Source organism: Oncorhynchus kisutch, linkage group LG11, assembly GCF_002021735.2.
Source record: "Oncorhynchus kisutch isolate 150728-3 linkage group LG11, Okis_V2, whole genome shotgun sequence".
Classification (NCBI taxonomy): Eukaryota; Metazoa; Chordata; class Actinopteri; order Salmoniformes; family Salmonidae; genus Oncorhynchus; species Oncorhynchus kisutch.
This window is the reverse complement of record NC_034184.2, coordinates 34,822,316-34,835,473: the sequence shown is the minus strand read 5'-3', so window position 1 is coordinate 34,835,473 and position 13,158 is coordinate 34,822,316. Positions and strand designations below refer to the sequence as shown.

Sequence of the window (13,158 nt, the reverse complement as noted above, 5' to 3'; positions counted from 1 at the left end):
TCTGGCGTTTGGGTTCTTATACTGTATAATATCAATAATGATTTTATATTAATAATAATAATGTCTGGACCAAAAATATCTGTTAATTTGTGTGTGAAGCAATGGAGGGAAATGTCCCAACGTGACGATGTCTCACAGGCACATCGTCACACTTGTTCAAATGATATTGAACCCAGTCTGCAGTACTGTATACTACGTCCATGACCTTGTACTCATTTCATCCACTATTAATGTATTTCTTTGCTTACTAACATCTACCAATATTCACCCTGGGTTGCGTGTTCAGTTTCAGAAACAGGGGAAGGATGTTGAGAGGGTGAAGCAGAGACTGGCAGAGATAGCCAATTACGTGGACAAGGTAAAACCTCCACCTCCCCAATGCACAGGAGAGATCTATCATATGTTTCAAATAGAAATACACCTGACAGCACACATTAATGTCATCCCAGGCTAATGTCAGTCTCTCACAACTGCTTTTAGTCCATCTAAAATGGTATCATATAGAATCCCAAGTCGACGTTTTGTCATGAATCTTGACCTGGAGTTAGAACTCAGTGATTTCCACTAGATGGGCCAGCTTCAAAGGCAAAATGTGCTATATAGTAAACATGCATGATTTTGGGGTCTTAATTTAAGGATAGGGTTATGCACTAGGGTTAGCAGTGTGGTTAAGGTTCGTTTTAGGTTTAAAATCAGATATTATAACTTTGGCTGTGTCAGCTAGTGACCACTCTGCAGAGCTATCTCCAGGGCAAGATTCCTGATAATTAAATGCCAACCTGCTCCCAAGCCAGTCCCCAGCCATTTATCCATACTACCTTTTTATTTAAATAAAACAAATCTATATGTATTGTTTATATGGGAGAGATCCTAAGATGGTAGTAAAACAATGCATCATTCTACTCACTGCCCCTCAGTTCTACAGGGTCCTGAACATCCGCGTGGCCCTGGTGGGCCTGGAGGTATGGAGCGACTCTGATAAGTGTCCTGTCACTCAGGACCCCTTCAACACCCTGCATGAGTTCCTAGACTGGAGGAAAGTCAAACTGCTGCCTACAAAATCGCACGACAACGCTCAGCTCATCAGGTGGAGATTCTACAGTACACAATCTCATAAACAAATACCTGAAGCACACACTCAAAACAAAGTGACACAGGTACAGAAGTCATACAGCCCATACCGTTTCTGATTCGTATAGAAGCTTCAGTCGTTTGTGATTTGGAAAACAAATAGACTATGATAGGATTCTTAGTATGTATTTAACCCCTGAAGTCACCTTCTTTACCTCTCCTCAACCCCCTTCCCCCCAGTGGGGTGTACTTCCAGGGTACCACCATTGGCATGGCTCCCATCATGAGCATGTGCACAGTGGAGCAGTCTGGAGGCATCGTCATGGTGAGCACAACCTCAACCTCACACTCAGCTCAACACTATCCAGAGACGGCGTGTGAAGAAAACGTTTTTCACTGTTCATTGTTTTGTGAGGGCTGTCGGAGAAATGATGATTGTAAACACCAGGATATTCACATCCATGTACAAACACACACACACACACACACACACACACACACACACACACACACACACACACACACACACACACACACACACACACACACACACACACACACACACACACACACACACACAAACACAAACACAAACACAAACACAAACACGCACACACCATCCAAGGTTATTGGAAGCTTTTTCATCATTGAACCACCCAGTCCCCAGTCTAGTTATAAATGTACGGGGATGTGGGTTTGAGGTAAGTCATTGTACACGGAGCTTAAACAAAACACATTAACATTTTTATGAGGAGTGATAAATTATTTGTGCCAGGCCATATACTAAATGTCAAAATAGAATGCCCTTTACTCACTACCACGCACAGCCCACACAGTTAAGTTATGCAATGAGCAAAAATGAACTGTGTTTCCGTCCCCACTGTATCACTTGATACCCGTACTAAATCGCCAGGCAGTTCCCTTCTCAGAGTCAGCCCCTACCATGCAGCTTCAACAAAGAGGTGTATTTCCCATTAATAGATATGTTTTCCTTCTGGCCAGGGTTGGCTGGTTATTTCCAGATGTTTGTCCTTCCCATTACTCACACATGGCAAAGGCTTGGAGCAGGTTTAAAGAACCATGTATTGAGTTATAGGGCCGAAGGACCAGATGAACCACTTTGTATTTCAACATATGTTATCAGTTCCAACCCCCTTTATTTGGTCCACGTGTAGGTTGGATTTCACAGTTTGTACATCGCTGGGTTTTTAAAACAAATTTAGCCAGAAACGTTTATACGTCAACCACTGTGGGTTTGTCGTTAAATGTAAACAAATACAATCATCATGTTTTGGGAGATAAAATATCCCCTGCATGTCTTGAAACTACTTCAGAAAGACCGTAAAACCCCTTCATGACCAAACTAACCCGGTTTTGTTCTCACCAATGTAGCTATCTTAGGGCTGCTTTGAAGGGTTGACTCTGACTTCACCTACGTCAATCCACTCTCTTCAATTACAGTGCTTGTGAAGAGGCGCTCAGCCGTGATGCGAGCAGTATATCCACACCACATCCACGAGACCTCTCAAACATGACGGGGCTGGGAGGGACGTAGTTCTCATCCTTCCACGGAAAAAAAACCCCAGGAAACTGGTCCCACCACGCAGCTCTGTAATCAGGGCAGAAATAGCTTTGCTTTACATAGGGCCCTGACATACGACCCTCTGTAAAGGGAAAGCGCAGGAGTTTATTATGGACATAATAGTAGTCCTACAGTATGTACAGAGCAGTGTAAATCAGACGAGTTGTTAGGCTCTTTAGACTAGAGACCTACATACAGTAGGGACTTATGGATTAAGAAAATGTCTGATTCATAATCCTACTTGTTGTGTCGCATTGGATGACAGCATCCACGTAGGGGAAACATTATATGACTGAGACAAGTCTTTCTGTCTCCAGTATCCTCCAGTATATTCAGTGCTGTATGTGTGCGTGCATGTGTGTGTTTCAGTGTGTGTATACATAATTCATGGCTGTGGCTGTGGTTCACCTGGTGTACCTATCTCGGCCTGTGGAGTAGTGAAGACACACATCCACAGAGTGTGTCTGTGTGTGTAAAGCTCCATGGGCCGGGACCTTCATAATTTATACTGCTGTTGTGTTTGCTGCTGTGCACTCTCAGCACTTAACTGTGCAGCAAGCTACAGCAGCCAGTCTTACCTTCACCTCTATTGTTCCCTTGTGTTCTTCTCTTTGTCTCTCCATGTCAATCAGTGTCTTTGCTGCACTTTCTTTCAGTCTTCATTCCAATCTCTCTGCATGCATGCATCTCTGCCTTTCTCTGTCTAGTAGCTTTCTGTTTGTCAAATTTTTACTAGGTTTTTCTCCATCACTTCTCCCCTCTCCCTATCTCTTTACACCCCCCTCCCCTCCCTGTACCCTCTCTCCTTCTGAAGGACAGTTGGCTAGCTTATATGTTCACTAAAATGTCATAATGCACCAAGTTTTTATTGCTTCCCAGCATCTGTCCCCGCCGGCAGTAGTGTGTGATTAGGGTTGGTTGGGGTTGGTGAGGGAACAGCAGACAAACTGATCAGCTCCTATCCTCCATGAGCAGAATGTGTAATGAAATGTGGATCACTGGGCAGTTGGACCTAATGGAACCACTGTGAGTCAACCGAACTAAGACAGATATGTATTGAACTAAGGGATAATGGGCTCTAATGTACTACTGTACCTTGCAGCTCTTTACTCAATGCAACATCCATTATCTTTCAAACATCGATGGATATATCCACTGAACTCTATGAACTAACATATCGTGCTGCTGCTTAATTATCCATGCTAGACATTATACAATGCAATGCTTTGTTGTGATGTTCTAATAATATAGAAAGGTGTTATCGCTTCAACATTTTATCTCAGTTTCAAACCGAATGTGAACTTATGTTGTTTTTCCACTGTAGGACCATTCGGAAAATCCCCTGGGTGCAGCTGTGACTTTAGCACACGAGCTGGGGCATAACTTTGGCATGAACCACGACACCCCGGAGCGGGGGTGTGGCTGCAGGATGACAGTGGACCGTGGGGGCTGCATCATGACCCCCTCCACTGGGTGAGTGATGCCAATGGTCCAGTCCAACCATATGAATGGGTTATAAATACTGTGTTGTCTCATTGAGCAATTATTTTTTTAAACAGAGTCAAAGAGGATGGTGGGTCAGCTCTATCAATTCCAGTCATTTTAGGAAAATATAGCTTTCAGTTTATCTGTACTGGCTGGAATTGAAATGGAGGTTACATCAACCTTGGCATTTTCAGATAGTCCCTTTTCTCTCATCAATGTGTAACAGTTTAACTTCGCCTCCCAAATCAACTGTACACTTTACGAGCATGCAAATTAAGTTCCCATTCATTCCTCAACTTATCAGAATAAATTAGAAACGCAACGCAACGCGTTTTAACCTTCTGCTAATAGACCATTAAGACAAAATGAATGCCTTCACAGCTTGTACAGGGTTGATCGTTATCTCATGTAAACACTAGTTGCCTGTGTGTCCTTGTTAATGTGTGGATGGCCATGCATCTTTTTGAGGGCTGGGAACAACCTCTCAGCCTGAAGACAGAGAGGCTGCTCACAGATTATCACCTGCCCCCAGCCTGGGATCTCATGATAACGCCTCGACTGATGGACCATCTGACTGTTTCTGTGTCAAACAGTGGTCGGATAAGGTGTACCGTGTGCGTAATATGAGATTTCACCCTTGGTCTGATGACAATTAGTTTTATCTGATGCTGTCTGGGCGTGTAGACGGATGGATGTGTTTGGGATGGATTCCACCTCCGTTTGAGAGAGGGAAAGAAGAGGAAAAGAGTAGATAGACAGATGGGTGCCCAAGCAGTGGAGTCTGTTATTGCCATCGGAATTGAAAATTGAGAAAATTCAGCTGCATCCTGAGCAGTACAGTACATCCGAGGGCGCCTGTTCAGAACTGAGCTGCTGAGGATCATGGGTAGAATCTGAGGGGTGGGCGGCTGTCGGACACAGCTGATTCACAGCCTGTTTGACGACAGTCCCTCTGGCTCTGGGCTCTCTGTGTTTTCACTGGCCCAGGCTCTCGCTGTTGTCATTGGAGCCAGGCCATGAAAAACACGGTAACACTATTCTCAATTATGTGCTCATAAAACAACATAGCAACACACTGGAAGTAAACCGCGCAGGGCTTGCAAGGGCATCCTTCGAAAATAAATGCCATCAGGTCTGTGAATAAGTGAAAGACCGTTATCCGCTTGTTGAAGTCAGACAGAAAAAATGATGACCTTTTACCCCAAAAATAGCCGAAAAACTCTTCACCAGAGTTGGCAGTGAGCTCATTCTGTTATACTAATGCGACATTAATTGAGAAAAAATCATGAAAAGTCATGAAATGAATTCACCTTTAGTGTATTCAGGGTATCTGTTAGTGTCAAAGGCCAGATGTTTTTATCTCAATATCAAATCATATCTGGCTATCAAATAAGAATCTTACTGTGATTGTTTTCAATTAAATTTGTTTAGAAAAATGTCTATATAGCTTCTTAGAAAAGAGCTATTTCTAAAGAAATAATTTTTCTAGGACTGTCTTGGAGTGGTCTGAGTGGGGAGGAGAAAACGGAAAACTAGCTGTTATTGGCGATGTCTTGGTGATGTCACCAGGCAGGCCAAATACCATCTCACCAAAACAGGCTGAAATTCCAGGCAGTCTTTTCAAACAGGTCTTACACTAAAAGGGCATTATCATAATTTTCACAGTATCATTCAAACCTCATAGTATGTATTTATAGACTGGGTATACAAAACATTGAGTACACCTGCTCTTTCAATGACATAGCCTATCCAGGTGAAAGCTATGATCCCTTATTGATGTCACCTATTAAATCCTCTTCAATCAGTGTAGATGAAGGGGAGGTGACAGGTTCAAAATAAATCTTCTTCGGGATCGGTGTCCCTTCCATGGGACGGTTGAGCTAACGTAGGCTAATGCGATTAGCATGAGTTTGTAACAAGAAAAGTTCCCAGGACATAGACATATCTGATATTGGCAGAAAGCTTACATTCTTGTTAATGTAACTGCACTGTCCAATTTACAGTAGCTATTACAGTGAAAGAAGACCATGCTATTGTTTGAGGAGAGTGCACAGTTTTGAACATGAAATGTTATTAATGAACAAATTAGGCATATTTGGGCAGTCTTGATACAACATTTTGAACAGAAATGCAATGGTTTGTTGGATCAGTCTAAAACTTTGCACGTACACTGCTACCATCTAGTGGCTACACAATCTAAATTGCAGCCAGGCTGGAATAATACATTATGGCCTTTCTCTTGCATTTCAAAGATGAAAAAAATACTAAAGAACGGTTGTTTTTTCTTTGTATTATCTTTTACCAGATCTAATGTGTTATATTCTCCTACATTCCTTTCACATTTCCACAAACTTCAGTGTTTCCTCTCAAAGGGTACCAAGAATATGCATATCCTTGCTTCAGGCCCTGAGTTACAGGCAGTTAGATTTGGGTATGTAATTTTAGGTGAAATTGGGAATAAAGGGGCAGATCCTTAACAGAAGGATTTGTAATCCTTGAGACAATTGAGACATGGATTTTGTGTGTCATTCAGAAGGTGAATGGGCAAGACCAAATATTTAAGTGCCTTTGAATGGGGTATGGTACTGTAGTAGGTTCCAGGCACACCGGTTTTTGTCAAGAACTGCAATGCTGCTGGGTTTTTCACTCTCAACAGTTTCCTGTTTGTATCAAGAATGGTCCTCCGCCCAAAGGACATCCAGCCAACTTGACACAACTGTGGGAAGCATTGGAGTCAACATGGGTCCATGCCACAATGAATTGAGGCTGTTCTGAAGGCAAAGGTGGGGTGCAACTCAATAGGAAGGTGTTCCTAATGTTTGGTTATACTCAGTGTATATAAAACACAGGAAATCACGTTTTTGACTGCATTAGGCCTTTAAGTTAATTTTAGGAATTCAGTAGGTCACAAATAAATTCAGTTGAAACGACGGTCACTAGAATCACCATCTTCCCAATTTAATGAGTGATGAGTGACCACCAAGTTAGCGTAATCAAAACTGGTTATTCTTACACCCTGTTGTCAGGTATTGTATATTTGTTAACACAGTATGTGTGTTTTAATTGACACACTGTAAGGCAGTGCAGATAAGGAAATACTGTATTGCCATGTCTGTTTTTCTGAGGTGAAAACATTTCTACTCGAGAAACTCAGGGCTAAACCCCAGTTAAACTAGAACTCAGACAAAGCCCTGTTTTCAACAGAATGATGGATCAATGGGAACAATCCTACGATGTCCTCGGTTCACTTCAGCTGAAAGGCCCTGAGCACACACAGAAATAAGGCATTGCAGTTCTGTGTGTTTATTGGTGTGTATGCTAAATATGTGCACAATGTGTGTGTGTGTGTGTGTGTGTGTGTGTGTGTGTGTGTGTGTGTGTGTGTGTGTGTGTGTGTGTGTGTGTGTGTGTGTGTGTGTGTGTGTGTGTGTGCGTGTGCGTGTGCGTGTGCGTGTGTGCGTGCGTGCGTTCATTCGTTCACATATACACGTCAGCTGGATATGCAATACCTTATTTCAGCCAGTCAAACATATCCGCCTCCGGGCTGAATTAACAGTGGCTTGTTGACAAAACCAGTAATTTCAGCAGTCCAATCTGAAACTCTCCTCCTCACAGTTTTCTGCCTTCTTTGCCATAGTGCACACTGTCCAGTCCCTCAATCCTGCTTCATCTTCAGAATGTGAGAAGCCGAGGAACAGGCAGGCAGCCAGTGACCCCTGTGTAGCTGCCTGGGTGTTGTGTCGGGTCATTCTTTACTCAGACTTGCTAATGGAGTGGAGGACAGGCTGCATCTAAATGATGTGATTATCACTGACGCTGCCAACTATAATCAGGGGCTCAGAGAGAGATCCACTGAGACAGGTTTTTGCTAGGCTAGACAAGCGCTAAGTGGCCAGTGGCCGTTTATTTACTGCATTTGATTTGTAATAGAAGAGCAGAGGGAGAGAGAAAGAGATGGAGACAGAGAGATGTGGTGGGCTTAGTTGGAATATACAGTTACACGATCGTGTTTGCATAGTGTACATAAAGAAGATCCCAAAGAAAGGTGGGCTCCTGATCTGAAGTATGTCAGATCTTCGAGTGAGAGAGCCGAGAAAACCACAGGGATGGTGGGGAATTTCCATGCTCGTGGATTGTGTCACTTGTGGCAGCACAGACAGCCTCAAATAAGTTTTCTTTTGGGTAGTCCCAGTTAGGGGGCTGTATCAGATCCGCAGCACAGTGTATAACTGGGCTGCACACTCAAGATGAACTTCTGGAGAGGGGGAAATAACTACCAATGTCAAGGTAGGAAGGGGTTGAGGGAACATTGAAAAATTATGGGCTTGGTTGACTGAATTGTGCGTCAGCATGCGTCCGTGTCTGTGTGTGTCGCAGTTTACTTTTATGTTGCGGAGAGTCTCCTCACCCACCACCTCCACAGACAGCCATGCTAGCGTCTTATCCTCCTTGGTATTTACTCCGCCACTGAACCCAGTGGCTCCTTGTTTGACTTGACTAGACTGACAACAGTCTCCGAGAAACGCTGTTGTTAGTCACCCGGGGTGGCAGCCCAAAATCTGCCTCAGCACAACATTGCCATCGCAGTGTGATTCTGCATGTGTGGCATGACCACGGAGGGTCCCAAATCCTCTATGTCAGAAGTCAACAGAGATTTACAAGGCCTTGTTGTCGCAGAGGAGGAGACATTGAGCACTGGCGACCTGAAAATGACTGCAGTGCAGATTGTTGTCCTTGCCCTCTCTACTTTCAGAGCGTTCCAAGGAAAAATGTAAATCAGTTCTGTGTAATTCCTCAGACCGGCTGACGAAAGAGCACATCAGATCATATCCATTTCCTCTTTCCCTCTGTGTGTCTGCCTGGCATTGAACTCCTGTTAGTAATAACCCAGGCTGTCGGCATCTGAGCCCCCCGGGAGTACAAAAGGTGCTGTCTGTCATCATTGCTCTAAGTAAGATATGAACACCCATTCATCTTATGAGCTATCAAGGCGTGATCAGAATATGAATGAGGTTGTGCCATCTAAGGGTTTTTTGAAGTACCTTATTTAGTTGTGAAATGACAGAAATGTCATACTGTCCGTCAATCAGGCCCTGCAGGATGACTAGGTTTGAGATACTCTAAGACCATTATGTGGCGTCCGCCCCGACACCTCCTAGTCCTAATTAGATCTACATTGCTTGACTGCACATGGAGAAAAGATGGGGATTTTAAGCTAATATTATCCACTGAAACGTATTGTAATATCATTTCCTGGACGGTGTAGCCGGCACATGGCATCAGCTGATAAAACAGTCACTGGAGTGTAGGAGGATCCAAATTCCACAACTGTATTTAAAGACTAGAGGGGACAAGAGAGCAGAGCCCACGCCTCTCCCCAGGCCTGGTGGACCTGCTCTGGGTCCTCAGCTGGGGAGGAGATGATGGACAGTCTCAGGCTGGTCGGAGCAGATTGCTTTGTCTGCTAGTGGAGTTAAGCTTTCTCGGCCTGTGTTTTTTCCCAACACAGATCATGGGGTTCCACCGCTCTGGTGTGTTATCAGCAGCAGGCATTCTATTTACGAGGGCCTGCTCAGTGGCCTGCTCACCCTAGCTTTGGTCCCTCCTAAAGAGCAGGGGTAAACACATCTAGAACCATAGCAAGTGGATTAGGGCAGCAGACATGTTGACGTGGTGGTGGTCATCACTACTTCCAGGGAGATGTTGTAAGTGAGAGTTCAGTGTGTTTTTCCTCAGTGGTAAGGAGGAAGCACAATGTGTTTTCTGGCTGGTCTGCCTTACCTCTATGCCCCTAGCAGGCAAAAGAGTGAACTGATGACAGTGCAACGTCCATAGAATTACAGCTGCCAAATCCCCCCTAGGCGGAGACGAAGCATCACAGATCCCCTCACAAACCAGATGCCAAGTTTTAGCTACCTTAATTTAACCAGGCAGGCAGTTAAGAACAAATTCTTACAACTCAACTCTGTGTAATGTCCTGTTAAAGGAAGTGATTATGTCCAATGTCAAGGTTTATCTTCAAACCTTTTTTGGCCCACGCAATGACAAGTTTACCAACCTGGTCCACCCAGTGCCAAAACTCTCAGTCCTTTTAGTCCTCTGAATTATTGAAGCAGTCATGTCTGATGTTAGCTTCTCCACAATGCCATGCCAACCATCACCCTCCTGGCCATCTTGCTCGATCCACACCAGCCTCCTAGCTCGGTGCCAGCCCTTATCCTCATCTGTTGCTTTTAAGAAGGCTTTTCAAAATGTCGTCTGTCCAGAGCCAACTCCCCATCTTCACCACTCACGACACCGCTCACTGTCAGATTGCAAGCTTACCCAAAACATATTTTTTTGTGCCAGCCACCTGCCAATACCAGTCCCGTACACTGTATCATTAGCCAGCTTTACATACTGAAGTTAGGCCAGCCTAGTCATACAGTATAGTTGTGTTGTAGGCCTATAAGTCTCTGGCTCAGCCCACTTGCTGCCATTTATAGTACTGTAATTACAGATTTGTCACGTCCAGTGTTCTGTCGTTTGGCTTTAGTCTCTTACTGTCAGAGTTGTCAGGGTGATGGGAGGGAGGTTAGAGGAGGACAGGGGTTGATAATGAGGTGAAGCAGCAGTGTGTATCCATCTCTCCTCCTGTGGTTGGTTGGTTGGTACATACAATACACACTCTGTTATCACAGAAACCCCCAGGGAGGACAGCTGTTACAAACAGACATTTCTCTACATTTAGGATGTTTTTATTTAAGATTTTCTTACTTTCTTATGTAGACATACACAGACTGGTTAAAAGTCTAATAGGAATGTCAATGTACTGTATGTGCCACAAGTTTGTCTGCAGCTAAAGGTCTGATCAGGTCTGATCATTATGTTTAAAATATGCTTCACCGCGTGGTATAAGTAGAATATGATGTTGTTGTTGAAGACACACAGACACGCACTAAGAGGCATGTGTAATTTCCCCATAGCCCTCCACTTCAGAAGTCGGTTTCTTCAAACGGCCCAGATTACCCAAGATCCTCTGTGATTGAAGACTTAGGTCTGCCTGAGCGGCGGATACATATTTATGAACTAAGGGGCTTGCAGACCAAGCTGTGTCGCTTTGTTGTATTGCTTGTTTGTTTGTTTGTTTGTTTGTCTTTGTGCTTATGAAACTGTGTCGAATCAGAGCACAACTGATGTCGGTAGACCGTTAAATATGTGCCAAGGCCTTATGAATGAATAAGCATGGTTGGGAAGGTTACTTTCTAAATGTAATCTGTTACAGTTACTAGTTACCTGTCTAAATTTATAATCAGTAATGTAACTTTTGGATTACCCAAACTCACTTTTGGTTTACTCAGAAGGAGACAAAAAAAAAAAGGCCTCCCGGGTGGCGCAGTGGTCTAGGGCACTGCATTGCAGTGCTAGCTGTGCCACCAGAGACTCTGGTTCACGCCCAGGCTCTGACGCAGCCGGCTGCGACCGGGAGGTCCGTGGGGCGACTCACAATTGGCCTAGCGTCGTCCGTGTTAGGGAGGGTTTGGCCGGTAGGGATATCCTTGTCTCCAGCGACACTTGTGGCGGGCCAAGCGAAAGTGCACGCTAACCAGGTCGCCAGGTGCACGGTGTTTCCTCCGACACATTGGTGCGGCTGGCTTTCTGGTTGGATGCGCGCTGTGTTAAAGAAGCAGTGCGGCTTGGTTGGGTTGTGTTTCGGAGGAAGCATGGCTTTCGACCTTCGTCTCTCCCGAGCCCGTACGGGACTTGTAGCGATGAGACAAGATAGTAACTACTAACAATTGGATACCACGAAATTGGGGAGAAAAATGGGTAAAAAATTTAAATTAAAATAATAAAAATAATAACAAAAATGATCCAGCAAAAGCATTTGCTGTGTCATCATAGCGGTCTCTGACTTGCAAGTGGAAGAAACTTTAACTAGCACATTTTTTATATGCTGAATTTTTATGTCATTCAGAAAACAGAAAGTTGTCATTGTGTATCCTTTCTGAATTTAAAAGTAATCTAAGTACATTTACTTATGAATTCACTTATCCTAAATGTACTTTTAAAGCAAATTTGAACCGGGAATTACATACATTTGGGAATGAATCAGATCATTCTTGAACATAATATCCTGTTGGACTGTTTTATGGAAACTCTGACCTTGAACGCCAGGAACATTCTATATTGGTTGTGACCATATCAAAGGATTGTGCACACAACTGGTTGAATGTAACAGTGTATCTCCATAGCAACACTTTGCACTCAACAAGTTGCCATTATCTTTGCCCCTCAGGTATCCATTTCCTACTGTGTTCAGCACCTGCAGTAAGAAGGACCTGGCAGCCAGTCTGGAGAAGGGAGTGGGGATGTGTCTGTACAACATGCCTGAGGTCAAGGTGCTCTACGGGGGACAGAAGTGTGGCAACGGATATGTGGAGGAGGGAGAGGAGTGTGACTGTGGAGAGCTGGAGGTACAGTAACATTCATCCACACAGAACACAGAGGAACATTTTTTATATCATATTGTACAGTTTAAATACTAACGTATTGGACCACCAGTCACTATCCATACTAAAGAACAAAAATAAATACAAAAAACCATGAACACTCACACAGAATAGCAACAAATGACACACAGTAACTACATGCAGTCAGGGGCGGCAGGTAGACAAGTGGTTAGAGTGTTGGACTAGTAACCGAAAGGTTGCTAGATTGAATCCCTGAGCTGACAAGGTCAAAATCTGTTGTTCTTCCCCTGAACAAGGCGGTTTACACCCGTGTTAATAGGCCGTCATTGAAAATAGGAAAAATATTTGTTCTTAACTGACTTGCCTAGTTAAAAAAAAGTATATATAGTAAAGCACAACTCACACAAGAAAGCACAAGCATATGAAAAGGTTTGTGTAGCATGCTTTAATGTGTGCTGTGTTGGGAAATAACGTCACTCTGAGAACTGGATTGATCTGTGGGTATTTATTTACCACCTGCACGGCATTGACAAAAACAGTTTGCATTGTCAGCTCTTGCAGAAATGC

The 13,158-nt window shown here is 43.8% G+C and overlaps 1 protein-coding gene across 2 annotated transcripts in view; it reads left to right on the top strand.

Annotated features, from left to right (window-relative positions):
- Nucleotides 1-13,158, top strand: part of LOC109899734 (disintegrin and metalloproteinase domain-containing protein 12) — a 147,594-nt gene that overhangs the window by 113,017 nt on the left and 21,419 nt on the right. For both annotated transcript variants that reach the window (XM_031835683.1, XM_020495207.2), the window contains exons 8-12: nt 287-358; nt 918-1,087; nt 1,312-1,396; nt 3,978-4,126; nt 12,417-12,594. In XM_031835683.1, coding sequence (XP_031691543.1) covers nt 287-358; nt 918-1,087; nt 1,312-1,396; nt 3,978-4,126; nt 12,417-12,594 — 654 coding nt within the window. The remainder of the gene's footprint in view (nt 1-286; nt 359-917; nt 1,088-1,311; nt 1,397-3,977; nt 4,127-12,416; nt 12,595-13,158) is intronic.